Here is a 20,294-nt window from a genome sequence, read left to right on the forward strand (position 1 = left end):
TGATGATGGCTCTTTTTCTCTTAAGGTATTTCGTAAGAAAACTCATACGAGACAATATCTTCATGCTAATTTTCATCATTTTCCAGCTCAAAATCTTGGTGTTCTCAACACCTTAGTGACTAGAGCTTTAAGAGTTTCTCATGACAACCATCGCAATGAAGAGAAAGCACATCTCCTAAGTGTTTTCTTTAATAATGGGTATAGTAGTCATCAATGCACTAAGGCTTTCCTCAGAGCTCAAAAAGGTCCTAGTGCTAAGAAAAATACCAAGGATCAATTTTCTGGTGTTCTTCTTCCTTTTATCCAAGGGACCAATGATAAGATTGCAAGGATCCTAAGGAAGCATAAGGTGGCTTCAACCTTTATGCCTTTAAATACCATCTAGAGCTCCCTTAGATATGTAAAATATCGAGTGGACCTCAAGAATATGAAGGGTGTTTATGTTATTTCATGTTCTTATGGAACTCCCTACATTGGTGAGAGTGGTCACTCGATTAATCAAAGGATTCGTGAGCATGATGCTGACATCAAGCATTGCACGATGTGCTCCTCTACTTTGGCAGAGCATGTAGATAAATCTAAGTCTAGAAATTGAAAAAAGACCCAATAATTTGAATAGGGATGATGGTTGGAATATTAGTAGACGCTCGGCTCGTGTCGTGTGCTCCTAGTTTTTTAGCCTTCTTTTTGGGATTTATTTTATTTGCTTGTTTATCTATGTAGATATTGACGTCCTTTTTATAGTATTTGTTGTTGATTTATTCTTCATTAGAGTTTATTTTCTTGATCCTTTGTGTTTTTTATGTATCTTATCACCCTATTCATTCTTAAATCCTTTTAATATTTTTTTTTTATTTGTTTAATGGGGGTGAGCCCCATATTTTATTGTTGACCATGTTTTATTTGTTGATTACTTTTCTTTGAATATATATATATTTCTTTTGACTTGTGTATATTTTTATTTTATTTTGTTTATTAAATGATCTTCTCTCTATTATGGTTTTGACTAGTTTTTATAATTTTTGGCTTTCTTCTTGTTTAGAGTTTGACTCTTATTTTTTTTTATAAATTAATTTAAATATTAGTTTTCAAAAAATAGCTATTTAATATAGCCATTACTTAATAATATTTGTTTTTAATATATTAATAAATTAATATGATAATTTAAATATTATTGTTCAAAATTAGGGGTTACTTGAAATTATGTCTCTACATTGCTCTCTATTTAAGCCATTGCCGACCTAGTTCTCATGATGAACCACACTTGTTGGTTTTAAAACATTAACAAAAAATAAAAATTCTCTTAGATAATTTCTACCCAAAAATTTTGCTTTATTCATTATTTTTATAATATTTTTTAATACATTTAAGACAAATCTTGACTTTTTATATTCACTATTATTAATGAAATTAGTATTATATACCCAAATAAAATATATTACACATATTTCATAGAAGTGAAATTGGTATTATATACTCAAGTGAAATATAGTGGAGATGTAAATAATATAATCATATGTATTAACTTACTAAAAGAAATTGGTATTATATATGTGTGAATTATTCAAATTAAATAAGAATATTAAGAACCATTTGAATATATTATTTAATAGATAGATCTAGCTCTGATTTTGGTTTTGACTAATTATTTATTTAATCAATTTTTTACTAGCATTTCAATTTTCTTATTTTATTTTTTCAGTTTTTCTGCAAAGATAAATATAAAGCGACTTTATTGCTCATTCCGATACTTGTTTATTAGTCCCTGCCATCTGGCATCCGGGTGCCATCTGGCATCCGGCATGGACTATAGTAACCGTTCGGAGCCCAGTTAGCATTAATTTGCAAGTTTTTCGTATGTTATTTGCAGTTATATTGTAAAGTTTGGAGTTGACTTTGCGTTCGCCATCTTATTTGGCCTCTTCCGCTCTTCCCGAGGCGGAAGAGACCCGACCATAGCCTAAATTGCTATTTAGGCACAATGAACTGGGCCTGACCGTGAGCGGTTTGCTCTTAATGCTAAGATTAATTGGTTAATGTTTAATGTTATTTCGCCCGACCATAGCCTAAATTGCTATTTAGGCACAATGAACTGGGCCTGACCGTGAGCGGTTTGCTCTTGATTAATTGGTTAATGTTTAATGTTATTTCGTATTATATCTGAACAGGGATACATATGCTAAGGTTTGGTTGCTGTTGTGCAGGTGTCCGCCATATGCTAAAGGCCGAACAGGCATACATATGCTAAGGTTTGGTTGCTGTTGTGCAGGTGTCCGCCATATGCTAAAGGGTTGCATGGCGGGAGGTGTCCGCCTACCGGCTCAGCAGAGGCGCCAATATCAACACCTCTGTGCGCAAAACCCCGTTCGGTTCGCTCGACAGTTTCATTCTTCTGGTTTTTCTCAGAGCCTCGACAGGGTCCTTGTTCTAGCGAAGGCGGGGGGCCGGAGCACCACTAGAGTCGAAAGCAAAGGTATCACCCGCATTTCACCTAGCCTCCGTTGATCCAATTGATTCAGGTGCATTTGATCGAGATCGAGTTTTTTACCCCATTCCATTATACGGACGATAGCGCTTCCTTCCCTAGCGCTTTCACCTTATACCCTAGACCTAGGAACCGATGCTAATGACGGAGCAGCACCTCTTGTAAGAAAACCTATTCTGGGGAACTAGTTGAATACCTCGCAGCATAAGAGGCAGAGTAACCATCACTAACATAAGGTAGCAGCATAAAGCGAAGGCGGAGGCACCACCCGCAGCTAAGGAATCAGAGAACGTAGCTAAAGGCGCTGTCGCCCTAAGATTTGACTAAAGACTATATCAGATTTCTTCGTGAGGGCAGTGCTGGTTACTACTGATCTGTTATTGCAGGGCGGAGGTCAGTCTTTGCTTCTCTCCTACGACTATTGTTGGATATGGGTCTGGATATGGAACTATCCGAAGGTGAGCTATAGGGTATGGGTATTTATCTTAAGCTGCTGGACCTCCCGCGGCAGGTATCGTGGGACAGGGTCGGAAAAGGCGTGAAGAAGGAAGCCGAGTGGGATCGAGATGGCGACCTAAACATGGAAGTGGGGGTTGAGGGGGCGGGAGCAGCCGGCAGTCGATATAACAGAGCCAAACGTGGAGTCAATGCCATTCGTGAACAGCTTGAGGGCATTATTCGTGAGAGGAAAATTGATCTATTGTCTTTCCTGGTCTCTAATGTGGACGATAATGGTGAATCTCTCACACACGATGACATTAAGGACAATATGCTTCTCCTTATATTTGCAGGTCATGACACCAGCAGTTCTACATTAACTGTGTTTGGCGGAGCCGGGACTGAGAGCTGGGTGGCAAATGCGGTTGAGAAGGAAGACCTAGCGTTATAAGAAATTCGGAAGGTATTTTCATTGGACCATCAGCTTAGCTGATTTGACGTGGGTTAGGGTGATTCAGGGGATATCCTTAACATCTGTTGCGCCCTCACATAGACTGATTTGATGGGGGTTACCTGTCTTGTGTACACATTCCATTCCAGGTGACATTGTGCATGCAGCGTCGGGCTACGTGTAACGTAATTTTCTTCTTATATAATAAGCTTATACATGATTTCGTCATTACGGCTTGTTATTTCGCGCTTCGGCTCCAGGTACTCTTTATTACCAGAGCCCTGTGCTCTAGGATATGCTACTGAACATTGCTTTGTTTACAGTTTTTTGGCCTGTAAGTTCTGAATTTTTTTACAATTGCATGCTTGTATTTCTTTACTTTGCTCTCGCACATATGACATATACATCCTAAGTAACCCATTAATTGAATTGATGAATAGTATTCATTGAATGATGCTAATATCGCATGTGATTCACAGCTGTTCGGTTTCAGTGTTGGGCCTGTAAGTTCTGAATTTTTTTACAATTGCATGCTTGTATTTCTTTACTTTGCTCTCGGACATATGACATATACATCCTAGGTAATCCATTAATTGAATTGATGAATAGTATTCATTGAATGATGCTAATATCGCATGTGATTCACAACTGTTCGCTTTCAGTGTTGGTTTACTACAGAGTTATAAATTTTTGGGGCAAGAGTCCTTGCACAACTTAACACTTGAATCACTTCACCACTGGTTGCCCTTGAATGGTTAATATTCACACAGAGCAGGTTTACTACAGAGTTATAAATTTTTGGGGCAAGAGTCCTTGCACAACTCCTGTACTATTTAGTATTTTCACCATAATTGTTTGAATGTCTCTTCTTTGTTAACTGTGATAAGTCATACTTGTTTATGCTTACGGTTTGGTAGGTGGCTTTGTTTGATAGCTGGTTTCACCCAGTTCTGGTTTTTAAATTTATGGGTCCAATATGGGAAACTACTCTCTGTTATGTGCTATGTGACTGGTGGCACTTGAACCTATGTACCAAGCATCTTCTGGTACATTCTTACATGGAGACGCACAGAGTTTCTCCTATTGAAAATTTGAAACCCTTAGCACTTAAAATCCTGTACTATTTAGTATTTTCACCATAATTGTTTGAATGTCTCTTGTTTGTTAACTGTGATAACTCATACTTGTTTATGCTTCACTGCCCTTTAAAATGAGTAGGGTTTCGATGGTAGAGGCACCCATCTTTACCTAAATTGGTGTTTCCTTTCTTTGACTCTTCATACCTTGTATAGCCTCGTTTTTGACCATCACTTCTCTTTTCCTTGCTGGCCATGGTTTTAACTTTTTTGAAGTTTTCTATTGTTATAGTTATTTTCTTTGCTCATGCTGTAAAACTAATCCTCCAACTTCATCAATGGCCAACTCTTCAATTTTAGATGATAAATTTAGGTATTATAAGACACTCCAACAGAGTGACACAAACTATTGAGTACCACTGTAATTGAAAACCTACTTTGCAATGTTATCAGTTATCACTGCTTGGAATCTATGAATGTTTCAAATCATTAAATTTTGTCACGGGTTTTGTGACTTGATCACCTTTGCCCATCATTAAGTTTTGTAATTTATAAGCCAAATACGGGACTCTGTTTGCACTGGAAGTCTTATGTAAGGACTGCAATGTATTCCATGTACTTTTCGATTTTTTTGCATCTTGGATGTTGATGGGAAACTACTCTCTGTTATGTGCTATGTGACTGGTGGCACTTGAACCTATGTACCAAGCATCTTCTGGTACATTCTTACATGGAGACGCACAGAGTTTCTCCTATTGAAAATTTGAAATCCTTAGCACTTAAAATCCTGTACTATTTAGTATTTTCACCATAATTGTTTGAATGTCTCTTGTTTGTTAACTGTGATAACTCATACTTGTTTATGCTTCACTGCCCTTTAAAATATGCTTCACTGCCCTTTAAAATGAGTAGGGTTTCGATGGTAGAGGCACTCATCTTTAGCTAAATTGGTGTTTCCTTTCTTTGACTCTTCATACCTTGTATAGCCTCGTTTTTGACCATCACTTCTCTTTTCCTTGCTGGCCATGGTTTTAACTTTTTTGAAGTTTTCTATTGTTATAGTTATTTGCTTTGCTCATGCTGTAAAACTAATCCTCCAACTTCATCAATGGCCAACTCTTCAATTTTAGATGATAAATTTAGGTATTATAAGACACTCCAACAGAGTGACACAAACTATTGAGTACCACTGTAATTGAAAACCTACTTTGCAATGTTATCAGTTATCACTGCTTGGAACCTTTGCCCATCATTAAGTTTTGTAATTTATAAGCCAAATACCGGACTCTGTTTGCACTGGAAGTCTTATGTAAGGACTGCAATGTATTCCATGTACTTTTCGATTTTTTTGCATCTTGGATGTTGATAATGACTTAATTTGACATTGACATCCCGTCAATTTTCAATGGTTTCTTGCTTGTCCTAGATTTCTCCAATTGAACTAGCTGCTGTCGAACTGTAAACATTAGCATTATCCTTTATGCATATTGTGAATCTCTATTACATGTGTTGTACTGCCAATGAGTAGTGGCAAGTCTACTCCATCCACCTTTGCATGACACAATCTTCGCACAAACTGCTGGATTTGCAATTGCATTCAGGGGAGTTGTGGTTCTAGTGTCTGAATTACTTCTCATAACGTATGTCTTAATACTCAGGGTTTCATTTGCATGTAAGGCCAGTAAAGGAGTCATCTTGGGGTTCATATCCATGTTGGGTCTTTGGTATCCTGTATCCACAATGATCTTATGGCTTTAGAGAGACTACTATTACATTTACATTTCATTGTAGGTAAATTGACTCAATCACAGTCACTGAATCATGTTCCCTTTATCAACTATCATGCAACCGCAATCTTGACCAAGGCAATCTCTCTTTTGGGTAGTAATACTAGCATTTTTAGAGGCTTACTCTACCAATGCTTTCAATTTACACAATACTTACATGAAAAGCTCTGCTGCATTTTGGAGATGAAAAGCAGATGTCTGGTCCTTCAGTGTTGAGGAATCATGTTGTCTCCCTGGAGCAAATTCAATGTTCCCTAAGTGTAATATAGCTGCCAGAATGCGGAATATAGCTTCCTGACACAATACCAGTCATAATACACTAAATATCAGTAACATTGCCTTTTAAATTACCAAGCCCTCAATTAGCTCCATGTTAATTCGATTTTCAAAGTGCACTGAATGGTATATTTGTACATACATCAAAAATATGTGCACTTGTTCTTCAAGATTTATGCCAACTACATCCGTGGCTCTCTGTGTTTTAGAATATTCCTCAGCATTGTTCACCCCATCCAACTCATACGTATTGGTCTGGTTCAGATAGTGGAACATTCTACTATCCCCCAACTTATACTAGCATTTTTAGAGGCTTACTCTACCAATGCTTTCAATTTACACAATACTTACATGAAAAGCTCTCCTGCATTTTGGAGATGAAAAGCAGATGTCTGGTCCTTCAGTGTTGAGGAATCATGTTGTCTCCCTGGAGCAAATTCCACTTCTCTTTTCCTTGCTGGCCATGGTTTTAACTTTTTTGAAGTTTTCTATTATTATAGTTATTTTCTTTGCTCATGCTGTAAAACTAATCCTCCAACTTCATCAATGGCCAACTCTTCAATTTTAGATGATAAATTTAGGTATTATAAGACACTCCAACAGAGTGACACAAACTATTGAGTACCACTGTAATTGAAAAGCTACTTTGCAATGTTATCAGTTATCACTGCTTGGAATCTATGAATGTTTCAAATCATTAAATTTTGTCACGGGTTTTGTGACTTGATGACCTTTGCCCATCATTAAGTTTTGTAATTTATAAGCCAAATACGGGACTCTGTTTGCACTGGAAGTCTTATGTAAGGACTGCAATGTATTCCATGTATTGTGAATCTCTATTACATGTGTTGTACTGCCAATGAGTAGTGGCAAGTCAAACTTGTTGGGTATTCAAACTTACTGACTGGTAGGAGTTTCACGTGTGAATGAATCAGTTAGGTTGCTTTCTGTGTTAAGTTGAATCCATCCACCTTTGCATGACACAATCTTCGCACAAACTGCTGGATTTGCAATTGCATTCAGGGGAGTTGTGGTTCTAGTGTCTGAATCACTTCTCATAACGTATGTCTTAATACTCAGGGTTTCATTTCCATGTAAGGCCAGTAAAGGAGTCATCTTGGGGTTCATATCCATGTTGGGTATCCACAATGATCTTATGGCTTTAGAGAGACTACTATTACATTTACATTTCATTGTAGGTAAATTGACTCAATGACAGTCACTGAATCATGTTCCCTTTACCAACTATCATGCAACCGCAATCTTGACCAAGGCAATCTCTCTTTTGGGTAGTAATACTAGCATTTTTAGAGGCTTACTCTACCAATGCTTTCAATTTACACAATACTTACATGAAAAGCTCTGCTGCATTTTGGAGATGAAAAGCAGATGTCTGGTCCTTCAGTGTTGAGGAATCATGTTGTCTCCCTGGAGCAAATTCAATGTTCCCTAAGTGTAATATAGCTGCCAGAATGCGGAATATAGCTTCCTGACACAATACCAGTCATAATACACTAAATATCAGTAACATTGCCTTTTAAATTACCAAGCCCTCAATTAGCTCCATGTTAATTCGATTTTCAAAGTGCACTGAATGGTATATTTGTACATACATCAAAAATATGTGCACTTGTTCTTCAAGATTATGCCAACTACATCCATGGCTTTCTGTGTTTTAGAATATTCCTGAGCATTGTTCACCCCATCCAACTCATACGTATTGGTCTGGTTCAGATAGTGGAACATTCTACTATCCCCCAACTTATACTAGCATTTTTAGAGGCTTACTCTACCAATGCTTTCAATTTACACAATACTTACATGAAAAGCTCTCCTGCATTTTGGAGATGAAAAGCAGATGTCTGGTCCTTCAGTGTTGAGGAATCATGTTGTCTCCCTGGAGCAAATTCAATGTTCCCTAAGTGTAATATAGCTGCCAGTCGATTTTTTTTGCATCTTGGATGTTGATAATGACTTAATTTGACATTGACATCCCGTCAATTTTCAATGGTTTCTTGGTTGTCCTAGATTTCTCCAATTGAACTAGCTGCTGTTGAACTGTAAACATTAGTATTATTCTTTATGCATATTGTGAATCTCTATTACATGTGTTGTACTGCCAATGAGTAGTGGCAAGTCAAACTTGTTGGGTGTTCAAACTTACTGACTGGTAGGAGTTTCACGTGTGAATGAATCAGTTCAGGTTGCTTTCTTTGTTGCATTCAGGGGAGTTGTGGTTCTAGTGTCTGAATTACTTCTCATAACGTATGTCTTAATACTCAGGGTTTCATTTCCATGTAAGGCCAGTAAAGGAGTCATCTTGGGGTTCATATCCATGTTGGGTATCCACAATGATCTTATGGCTTTAGAGAGACTACTATTACATTTACATTTCGTTGTAGGTAAATTGACTCAATCACAGTCACTGAATCATGTTCCCTTTACCAACTATCATGCAACCGCAATCTTGACCAAGGCAATCTCTCTTTTGGGTAGTAATACTAGCATTTTTAGAGGCTTACTCTACCAATGCTTTCAATTTACACAATACTTACATGAAAAGCTCTGCTGCATTTTGGAGATGAAAAGCAGATGTCTGGTCCTTCAGTGTTGAGGAATCATGTTGTCTCCCTGGAGCAAATTCAATGTTCCCTAAGTGTAATATAGCTGCCAGAATGCGGAATATAGCTTCCTGACACAATACCAGTCATAATACACTAAATATCAGTAACATTGCCTTCTAAATTACCAAGCCCTCAATTAGCTCCATGTTAATTCGATTTTCAAAGTGCACTGAATGGTATATTTGTACATACATCAAAAATATGTGCACCTGTTCTTCAAGATTTATGCCAACTACATCCATGGCTCTCTGTGTTTTAGAATATTCCTCAGGATGTACCTTAGTGTGTGAAACTGTGGTTTTAAGCGTAGGCTGGGAAATGTCCTTCAAAGTTCCAAAATATCTTATATTCTGAGTTCATTATCCATAGATGCGATCTGTAGCTAGGGACAAAATAGTGTTTGTTGTGTTTGTGTGTATCTTTGTATGCTGATTGGTATTCATACATATCAACATCCTTGGTAAATGAAGAACAAGTCACATAGTAATAAAGGAGCACTGACTAAGAAAGATAAATATGAAAATGACAGCACAAATATTTCCCAACGGCAATATTTCAAATTTATTCTAAAACCTTCAGACTAAGTTCACTAGTCAGCTAACCTCAGGGGAAGCACACAGTTGATAAAAACAATGGTAGTTCCTCTCAGGATCTGATATCTGCACAACTCGAGATGTACCTTAGTGTGTGAAACTGTGGTTTTAATTTCTAAGTGATTTCTGATGATATGGTTTCTCTCTTTGGCGGAGTCTTAAGAAGTGTCAATGCAAGTGTAGGCTGGGAAATGTCCTTCAAACTTCCAAAATATCTTATATTCTGAGTTCATTATCCATTCTTTTGTCTTAAATGCCAGCATAAGAAACAGAAACAATATACCTGTAACAATTTGGTGTCCACAATGATCTTATGGCTTTAGAGAGACTACTATTACATTTACATTTCATTGTAGGTAAATTGACTCAATCACAGTCACTGAATCATGTTCCCTTTACCAACTATCATGCAACCGCAACCTTGACCAAGGCAATCTCTCTTTTGGGTAGTAATACTAGCATTTTTAGAGGCTTACTCTGAATGGCTTGCTCCATTGCATCAAAAGCTTCGAACCAGTGTCAAATTTGATGGTACTAGTGACATTACATTGCTTTTAGTTTGTTTGATTTGCGGCATTGGGTTGATATAGATTCCTCAATGGATTGCAAGCAACAATAGTTATAGGAATCTGTCTAACCCTCGCTTTGATTACCAGTAGACAAAACAGTCAAAGTTTCATTTATTGGCAGTTCTTCAAGCAGTGTGTTATCATATTCCTGACTGCCACTTTCATCATAGCCACCTCTCAGTTCTTTGCTAAAAAATCTCAATGTCTTGGGTTGTAATTTAAAGCCATTATTGTCAGTTGTGCTTCCAGAGGGGTTTACGTTGTTCTTTATCTTGGCAGTCATATTTCGAACTTCAGTATCAGACCTGCGCAGTGGATGCTACCGGACATAAGGAGTCTCCGTAGCTTAGCAGACATTTGCGGTTCCAAAGGTGCGCACAATCACTTCGTGTTCTATAATCATTTTCATTGTTCAACTTGTTATTATGATTCTCTGGTTGTAACTGCATTGCATCAGTAAACATAATATTGCATCGAACACTTAGTCGTCATCATGTCTTCTATGTCTGATAAACACAAGTTGCAATTAGTATTGCAAAAGCATCACTTATTTCGTGTGGACAATTTCTCATATCTAATTGGAGACTGCCTATTCGATAGTTTAGAACTTTTGCTAGATTTCCGATACACATCAGTGGAGCTAAGGAAAGGAACAATAGAATATTTTAGAGCCTGTCTCAAAAAACAAGATAGTGAGGCAATTTTGTCTTATGAACATGAACTGCATGAAGCTTCACTTAAAGAAATGCATAACATTAGCAACCGTGGGTGACATTGGGTTATTTATTGCCTCCCGATTGTTGTTTCTCATTGGCTTTGGGTTATCATCTAATTGTGGAGCAAATTCAATGTTCCCTAAGTGTAATATAGCTGCCAGAATGCGGAATATAGCTTCCTGACACAATACCAGTCATAATACACTAAATATCAGTAACATTGCCTTTTAAATTACCAAGCCCTCAATTAGCTCCATGTTAATTCGATTTTCAAAGTGCACTGAATGGTATATTTGTACATACATCAAAAATATGTGCACTTGTTCTTCACTTCAAATAAGGCAGAGACATGCTTCCTTGAACAACATGAAGACAGACTATAGTTCACCCTTGTAGAGGCTTGCCGAATACACGAATTCAAAGGCGCCTAGATAGAACTATGTGCAGGGACTAGCTGCTTCGCAGCCGTCCTTGTTTGATCTTGCAATCAATTTAACAGTAGCTTGGCTACCTGCCAAGTCCAGCTAGCGTTTACCAGAAATATAATAACGCCGCTACCCAGAAATATAATAATGTCCTTGGACTTACCATACTTGGGTGCATTTTCTACCCACCAATCTTTGAAAATCTGTATCCCAGAGAACGTTTGATAGCATTCGCTCTCTTTAACAACAATAAGTTCCCCTCAACTCTCTCAATACCTGCATCGGCCATTGTACTAGTACAGAAAGACTGGTTCAGACTTCAAAGAGATGGCCTCTAAAGTAGTAGAGCTCCAATACCTGCATCGGCCATTGTATTAGTACAGAAAGACTGGTTCAGACTTCAAAGAGATGGCCTCTAAAGTAGTAGAGATCCAGAGCGAGCTGAATGGAATTATTGAAAAGCTCCTGTCCAATGGAATAAACAAAAGTCAAGTGCAGGATAATTATATCTTGCCTCCCAATGAACGCCCACAGATGTCTGAGGTTTGTTGTTACTCTGAAAACATTCCGGTGGTGGACCTCAAAGACCTGGATGGACCAAAAAGAAGCAGGGTTGTCGAAGAAATCCGACGTGCCTGTGAGGATGATGGTTTTTTCCAGGTACATAACCCCTTCAATCCCACTTTTTCAATAATTCTCTGCTGCTAATACCAAAAAAATCGGCGTTGTTTATGTGCTTTGTCTATGGTTTATGTTTTGGAGTTTTTAGGTTGAATGGGCAATTTTTTTTAAGTCAAATATTGATTTTGTTGTTTAAAATTGGTGTTTTACTGCATTGTGAACCAGATTGTGAACCATGGCGTCCCAGAGGTCGTCATGAAAAGTATGATGGGAATTGCCAAGGAATTCTTCGAAATGCCTCTCGAAGACAGAGCATGCCTCTACTCAGAGGACCCAAATCAGAGGGTTCGGCTTTCTACGAGCTTCAATATTGGCAAAGAAAAAGTCCTTAACTGGAGAGATTATCTGCTGCATCCATGTCATCCTCTGGAAGAAGTGATAGGCTCTTGGCCTGAAAAGCCTGCAGCCTACAGGTAATCATTCATAAATTTACAAAAACCCTTGAAATAACAGATAAGGGGTAAGCTCAAGAAGATCACGAAATTTATTTTGTCTATGCTTTTGTTACAGAGAAATTGCAAGTAAATATGCTATAGAAGTGAGAGCACTGGTTCTAAGACTGCTGGCTTCCATTTCTGAAGCTCTAGGTCTCAGCTCTGATTACTTGAATAGAATTCTTGGAAAACACAGCCAAGGTATGACTGTCAATTACTATCCTCCATGCCCAAACCCAGATCTTACCCTTGGTTTAACAGGCCATTCAGACGCAAGTGCCATCACTGTTCTAATGCAGGGCAATGTTAATGGCTTGCAAGTACTCAAAAATGGAAAATGGGTTTCTGTAGAACCCATCGCTAACGCCTTTGTCATTAATTTGGGAGATCATCTGCAGGTAATGACCAAAAACACGTCTAATGACAATGATTTTCCTTCACCATTGAATTATTAATGGCAATGATTTTTCAGGTAGTGAGCAATGGGAAATTCAGGAGTGTACAGAGGATATCAACAACAGAGGATCCTGCAGCGTCCCTGGTTGATGAACAACATCCGGCTCTGTACAGAGGATCCTGCAGCGTCCCTGGTTGATCCATCTAAAACTAAATGTATGGGAAATTTTATTTAAAAGTAGTTAATAATTATTACGCCATCCATCCGTAGAACCTCCATGCAATTTTGATGATGTACAAAAGCCTGTATATCGACAGTTCTTTTGCAGGTGAGGGAAATCTTTTTGCAGACTATATCAAAATTAATAAATTTTGGTTTTTTTTTTATGACGACAACCACAACTGTATAAGGAGATCAGTTAAAGATATTAGTCTGAGACTAATATCTTTAACTGATCTCCTTATACAGTTGTGGTTGTCGTCATAAAAAAAAACCAAAATTTATTAATTTTGATATTAGTCTGCAAAAAGATTTCCCTCACCTGCAAAAGAACTGTCGATATACAGGCTTTTGTACATCATCAAAATTGCATGGAGGTTCTACGGATGGATGGCGTAATAATTATTAATTACTTTTAAATAAAATTTCCCATACATTTAGTTTTCCCATACACGCTCGTATTGCTTCGCGTGAATTTTTTTATGGTGCAAAGTATGTGTGCTCGTATTGCTTCGCGTGAATTTTTTTATGGTGCAAAGTATGTGTTAAGATGAAGGAATAATTGGAAAAGATGGATGGCGTAATAATTATTAACTACTTTTAAATAAAATTTCCCATACATTTAGTTTTCCCATACACGCTCGTATTGCTTCGCGTGAATTTTTTTATGGTGCAAAGTATGTGTTAAGATGAAGGAATAATTGGAAAAGATGGATGGCGTAATAATTACGCTGTAAGGCGTTTCCTTTTGAAATGGATTGCCTCAGCCGCCACCGTGTCCTATTGTTGACCGTCGATTTCAGGTGTTAGACGATTGAATGATTTTTACGCCGTAAGGCGTTTCCTTTTGAAATGGATTGCCTCAGCCGCCACCGTGTCCTATTGTTGACCGTCGATTTCAGGTGTTAGACGATTGAATGATTTGTGATCGTTGATCGAACACTCATCCAGAACTGAACCCTTAATGAACCGTTAATGAGAAAGCCGGACAGACGCACCGCCAGCGAGCCATAGGTAGGAGCGGGAGCGGCCGAGGCCTTGAAATGCGAAGTTAGAAGTCTTGAATTCCTGCAGCCATGGCAGAACAGGTACTCCAGCTCTATTCCTTGAAGGCTTTTTTATGGTTTGTTTTATGTATTTTGGATTTTTTAGGGTTTCCGCGGAAGAACAAGCGAGTGTCTGGAGTGAAGAAAATTTGGTTTATTGAGCTCTTTCAAATTCAACTATTGTTTTTCTTACATTTGTTTGGCCCATAATATCCAGTTTTTATTAAGAAAACCCTTCTTTTTCACTCTGTTCTGCTTAATGCGTTTTACACGATTCGTGTTAAATGCAAAACGAAGCTCTCTATTTTAAATATCATTTTGCATTTTGTACAAATTTGTGCCAGCAGCTTCACTTGGATTTGCGTTTTACACGATTCGTGTTAAATGCAGAACGAAGCTCTCTATTTTAAATATCATTTTGCATTTTGTACAAATTTGTGCCAGCAGCTTCACTTGGATTTGTTTGTGCCAGGACCATTCCAGCGCTTCGATTTCACATGTTTCACCCTTCAAGGTGAGAACGGGGGCAACGATGATTCACATGTTTCACCCTTCAAGGTGAGAAAGAGGGCAACGATGAATGAAAGGTGAGAAGCGCAGCTGCCCTGTCTCTTTGATAAAAGAGGGTAGCCACAAAAGAAATTTTTAATGCGTTAAATCTGTACTAGGCAGCGGCGTTTTTTAATTAAATGTTGTTATTGTAGCAAGAAATGTTAATTTTTTTATACTTTTCCTAAATTACAGGTAGCCGATCTCATTCTCTTCGTGACAAAATCAGTGTAGGGCAAATCTTCCCCTTCATAAATCTCACATCTCTGTTTCTTCGAAAGAAAAGAGTAACTTCTCCCCTTATTTTCTCAGTTTTGAGCGTTAAGAGCAATAAATTACTGTTAAATAAATTGTTTCATTGACATCTTTAGTGTTGGAATTAAATGACGAATTGGGTGGACGGAATAAAGACCTCAGCGCAGTCCCATCTAAACCCTGATTTGATATGAGATTATTGGGTGCACTGATTATGGACCTTAACGCAAACCCATCTAAACCTCGCTTGGATATAAGTTACTGGATAAATTTAATATAGACGTTGGCACACACCCATCTAAACACTGATCTGATCAGAGGTTGCGAAACTAAATGATGCATACCTCAATTTCACATAAATGGCCGATGCAACTGTTCCAAAAGTTAACCCAAGGTCTGCCCCAAAAGGTACTTCTTCTACTTCTGGTTCAAGATTTGTTCAATAGGCTTCAAGATTTCTCCAAAAAACTCTCCAAGATGCTGATTCAAGGCTTATTCAAAAAGCTTCAAATTCTGTTCAAGAGGTTGATACATAATGTCTTTAGAAGCTGCTCCAAAGCTCTTCAAGGGTTACTGAGAGTCATTCCAAGTACATCACTCGACATCACTGGTTTGAGATCATTGCACTGGTCAATGTTCTGATTTGGAGCTCAAAACATAGAACCTATTTGCACAATCGCATTGATTCCTCACAGTGTTCCACTATTCATCATTTATTCCATTGTACATACCGACACTTACTTCGGACTTGCATCAACTGAGCATGGCCAGTTTTCCTAATCAGCAGAGATCTAAGCCTTGCATATTACCCTTTGCAATCGACTTCTTAAATTGTTCAATTAAACTGTTATATGTACCTTCGCTGACAACTTGAAGGAGGTCTGAAATTTTTATTCACAATCTGTCTAAATTTATAGTATGCCCCAGCTCTCTAGCAATTGTTCCCGTGGTATTGTTGGAGGACAGATCGATGTTTGATACTTCCAACAGTCTCTAACTCTATATGCAATGATTACCATACAGAGAGTGGTGCCTTTAAGTTTTGCTTACTTATCTCCATAGGATGAAGAGCTTGTGGAGTTATAGTTTGCAATAGGGATCATCTAAATGATATTGCTGACGCTGTTATCCATCACACTCCAGCTCTATCCAAAACAGTCTAGAAAAACTACATTTGTTGCATCTTAATCTAAACTGAAATTTCTGAGAACAAAATCTTCATTTTTCAGTCATAAGAAAACTTTTACAACTGAGATTTATATATGCCCAGAAATTCTCTTTATTTCAGCACAAGGGATCTCAGAAATTACAGCTTTTATTCTACACTTAAATCTACTCCTAAGACTGTAAAATTCATTAGATAATACCTGTAACATCTGACCAGTGATTCTGTCTCATAAATATTCAATCCTTAACAATCTAATAACCCTTAAGTCAGATTCATAATAAATCCTTAAAACCTTCAATATTCATTATATATTTCAGGACTTAGCGGAGTTAGGGAGGTCACCCTTGTGTTCGCACTACACCATCCTCAAGTGAGGGAAGATGTTGCTCACGTAACAATGATGACTCTTCCATGTTCCACTTGGATTTCTTTTAATGAGAACTTTACACATAAGGGATGGTTTCAGTTATGGGCCCTTCAGCTACATCTCCCCTGCCTTACTGAGATTCCTATTTTACTGATTGGGCATATTGCTACTTGCAGTGGAGGAAAGTACAAGAAACATTGATCTTTCTCTTTGGGTTGTCTGGCAGATATCCCACAAAGTACAACCTTATATTCTAGCTATACTCTCAATTACAGAGGGTAAAATGTTTTTAAATATGAAGGTCTTACAACAAGGTGGCTGGAAGTTCTTGTAACGAGATCCAATCTTGTTAACTTTGGAAGTAATTTGACTCATAAAATGTATTTATATATTTTACTTCTGAAATCACTATTTAAGTTTGCAAAGTTATACATATTCTATTTTTAGTGTGCAAAGTCATGCATATTCTATCTGTAAATTTGAATTGATAACTTTTGAATGATGCAACATATTTTTTTAACCATCAAATTATATTAAAAAATGATATTAAACTACTTGTTCTCGGATCATCTTGCATGTAGTTTAATCTCTGTTTTGTTATTGAATTTCTCCCTACCTTTATCTGACAATATCCATTTTTTACTATATGTGAAGCAGTTGCAAACTAATTTGTAGTTGCTGTTCAACTTTCAGCGTTGAAGGACATTTCTGGACGTTCTCTGTATTGCTTCAACTCCGGTAACAACCTTAATCTCCTTTCCGAGTTTTTGCTTCATTTCTATTTCATCCATGGACCATGATAGAAAATCCTCTTCCATCAATTGTACATTAGCCACTCAGCAACTATAATATTTTACCCTATTTACAAGAACAACATTCCTTAGTTTTTTTTTCACTTTTTTGTTTTTTTACAATACGTATTTCTGTGTGGCCCTAAATAAAGAAACAATACGTTACAAATTTCTTAGAAGAGATGGTATTATTTCCTTTTTTGGTCCACACAGCGGGTTCCTTCAAGACTTTTACAAAGTCTTCTTCTTTGCTGACCCTAATGACCTTATTATGACACTCTGCCCTAACCAACATGGCAACTTATATTTGGCAAAATCTGATACAAAAGAACTTTATATGCAATGATTACCATACAGAGAGTGGTGCCTTTAAGTTTTGCTTACTTATCTCCATAGGATGAAGAGCTTGTGGAGTTATAGTTTGCAATAGGGTCATCTAAATGATATTGCTGACGCTGTTATCCATCACACTCCAGCTCTATCCAAAACAGTCTAGAAAAACTACATTTGTTGCATCTTAATCTAAACTGAAATTTCTGAGAACAAAATCTTCATTTTTCAGTCATAAGAAAACTTTTACAACTGAGATTTATATATGCCCAGAAATTCTCTTTATTTCAGCACAAGGGATCTTAGAAATTACAACTTTTATTCTACACTTAAATCTACTCCTAAGACTGTAAAATTCATTAGATAATACCTGTAACATCTGACCAGTGATTCTGTCTCATAAATATTCAATCCTTAACAATCTAATAACCCTTAAGTCAGATTCATAATAAGTCCTTAAAACCTTCAATATTCATTATATATTTCAGGACTTAGCGGAGTTAGGGAGCTCACCCTTGTGTTCGCACTACACCATCCTCAAGTGAGGGAAGATGTTGCTCACGTAACAATGATGACTCTTCCATGTTCCACTTGGATTTCTCTTAATGAAGACTTTACACATAAGGGATGGTTTCAGTTATGGGCCCTTCAGCTACATCTCCCCTGCCTTACTGAGATTCCTATTTTACTGATTGGGCATATTGCTACTTGCAGTGGAGGAAAGTACAAGAAACATTGATCTTTCTCTTTGGGTTGTCTGGCAGATATCCCACAAAGTCATCCAATCCAATAGCCACAGAGACCTGGATTTCCAACAAAACTGAGGCAAAAATCGTTCCCATCAGATAAAATGTACAGACAGAGTTATTTTCAGAATAATTGTGAGGGTATTAATAAATTGTAATTTGGGGACAATAAAGAATGTAGTAAATGATATTTATAGACAATATCCACACTAAAGAATAGTTAGACAGAAAATGAGATGCTAATATATATGTCACATAAAATGTGTAACAAAAATGTTTATTTGGGAAATGCTAATGTATTTACAAGCGTTCCAGGTATTTTTGTTCCAAGCAACCTTTTAGGAAAATCAAAGAGAAAGATGTAAAGATGGGATTATACAATGTGATACAAACCAAGCCATTTGTAGATAAATTGTAGAAGAGAAGATCAATGGTTTATATGTTAAGCTAAATGTGCAACTCTGAGTAGAAGCTATGGGTTCATACTATCACCTCAATGTACTGTTATGGGTATTATTCTTCTCTTGAAATTGATGTAATTATTTAATCTCTATTTAATAATCCTCGTTGTTGTTCAGCTATGGAAATCTCTTTTGAAAAAGGGTTCAATAAGATGATAGTGTTGTTCATGGGGCAACTCAGACTGTCAGAACTTAGACCTATGACAACATGCAGAGGAAGAAATACTCAGAGAAAATGCAGGGTTAGATAGCCTAAAAAAATCTCTTCCTATACAGAATCCAGATTGCTGTGGAGACTTGAGGAAGGGATGGAATAACATCAAGAGAAAACTGTCAAGATTCAAGAGAAAACTGTCAAGATAGACGAAGAAGGACAATAGTTTTGGTGCTGTATCTCAGGGTACAGCAACCAGAATTACAGGAATTAACAGCAGATGTGTCTGAGCAAGTTGAATTCTGCTATGTGATGAACTAGGATTTGGTGCCTATTATGGTATTATTTCCTTTTTTGGTCCACACAATGGTGTTGCCTTCTGAAGTCCACTTTGGCATCTGTGGGTTCTGTACTCTAACGGCTGCTGCAGCACCCGTGAAAGGGCGCGCATGAATATATTTGTGAAGACGCCGGTGACATTGTAACCCAAAAGCAATAGCTGCCATTGTAGAATCCAACGATAGAGATTGCTGATATTACTGTTAGCAGAGTCGGCCATGTTCAGCACTGCCGAGAGTCGAATGTTTGTAATATCATAATATATTTCTGCCAACATTCCACAGTTCAACTTAGCCGGAATCAGGGAAATAAAAGAATTTGCAATTTGAATAGTTCAGATCGCAAAACCCTTTAAATTACACTCTTGAATGGACTTCTCAATTACAGTTCTAAAAATGGATCAGACTGTAATTTCCTGTAATGAAAGTGTTTATTTAGATCCTGGAGGGGAAACCTCACTACTGTTATCTCTCAATTTAATTGATAGTCATCAAATAAGCATAATGATTCCTTATAAGTGTTTGTTTTCATAATCATAAAATAATAGTGTCTTGGTATCCTTGGATAATGACAAGGATCATGGCCAGTATGGTTGGCGAATAGAATTTTATATGGGTTTTTATGATGTTATTCTGAAGGATTTACTTCCAATGGTAGAAGACTATAGGAATTTATTTTGGATTTATAGTTTTTATTTTTATTTTTTTATATGGTTATGACTGATGTTTTCAAAATGTATAGCCTCCTTTATATTTGCTTATACAAAGTCATTGCCAACGTAATTTTTTAAAGGTTGAAATCCATTAAATCCATTTTATCAACCACCATTCACAAGAACAAATTGTTTTTGAGAAGGCAGGTTGATGCAGTTTTATGTAATGGAGTTACCGCAACGAAATTGCCTTTTTTGTGTTATT

At 37.2% G+C, this 20,294-nt stretch overlaps 3 protein-coding genes across 19 annotated transcripts; all 3 read left to right on the forward strand.

Annotated features, from left to right (window-relative positions):
• The first annotated feature begins 2,957 nt into the window (after nucleotides 1-2,957).
• Nucleotides 2,958-3,600, forward strand: LOC149148112 (cytochrome P450 716B2-like). The gene is made up of 2 exons (XM_089443010.1): nucleotides 2,958-3,386; nucleotides 3,524-3,600. The coding sequence occupies exon 1, from the start codon at nucleotides 2,958-2,960 to the stop codon at nucleotides 3,372-3,374; it is 417 nt and encodes a 138-aa protein (XP_089299136.1). The 3' UTR covers nucleotides 3,375-3,386; nucleotides 3,524-3,600.
• On the forward strand, nucleotides 3,380-19,922 carry LOC149148113 (uncharacterized). 15 transcript variants are annotated; one of them, XR_016263264.1, is made up of 5 exons: nucleotides 13,399-14,259; nucleotides 14,690-14,804; nucleotides 14,962-14,996; nucleotides 17,214-17,294; nucleotides 19,002-19,922. XR_016263264.1 is itself a non-coding variant. In XM_089443018.1 (5 exons), the coding sequence occupies exons 1-5, from the start codon at nucleotides 14,248-14,250 to the stop codon at nucleotides 19,018-19,020; spliced, it is 186 nt and encodes a 61-aa protein (XP_089299144.1). In that variant the 5' UTR covers nucleotides 13,399-14,247; the 3' UTR covers nucleotides 19,021-19,918. The 15 variants fall into 15 exon arrangements, 10 of the variants coding, with proteins under 10 accessions (XP_089299142.1, XP_089299137.1, XP_089299144.1 ...); XR_016263262.1 differs by having other exon boundaries at nucleotides 14,962-15,053; nucleotides 19,002-19,020; XM_089443018.1 differs by lacking the exon at nucleotides 14,962-14,996 and having other exon boundaries at nucleotides 14,690-14,731; nucleotides 14,776-14,804; nucleotides 17,211-17,294; nucleotides 19,002-19,918.
• On the forward strand, nucleotides 10,682-13,236 carry LOC149148114 (protein DMR6-LIKE OXYGENASE 2-like). 3 transcript variants are annotated; one of them, XR_016263258.1, is made up of 5 exons: nucleotides 10,682-12,100; nucleotides 12,287-12,534; nucleotides 12,632-12,756; nucleotides 12,855-12,953; nucleotides 13,028-13,044. XR_016263258.1 is itself a non-coding variant. In XM_089443007.1 (4 exons), the coding sequence occupies exons 1-4, from the start codon at nucleotides 11,849-11,851 to the stop codon at nucleotides 12,863-12,865; spliced, it is 636 nt and encodes a 211-aa protein (XP_089299133.1). In that variant the 5' UTR covers nucleotides 10,682-11,848; the 3' UTR covers nucleotides 12,866-12,967. The 3 variants fall into 3 exon arrangements, 2 of the variants coding, with proteins under 2 accessions (XP_089299133.1, XP_089299131.1); XM_089443007.1 differs by lacking the exon at nucleotides 13,028-13,044 and having other exon boundaries at nucleotides 12,855-12,967; XM_089443005.1 differs by having other exon boundaries at nucleotides 10,685-12,100; nucleotides 12,632-12,953; nucleotides 13,028-13,236.
• Nucleotides 19,923-20,294: the final 372 nt, after the last annotated feature.

This window comes from Pinus tabuliformis, chromosome 9, assembly GCF_031772625.1.
Source record: "Pinus tabuliformis cultivar Carrire ecotype Pingquan chromosome 9, CPIR1, whole genome shotgun sequence".
Lineage (NCBI taxonomy): Eukaryota > Viridiplantae > Streptophyta > Pinopsida > Pinales > Pinaceae > Pinus > Pinus tabuliformis.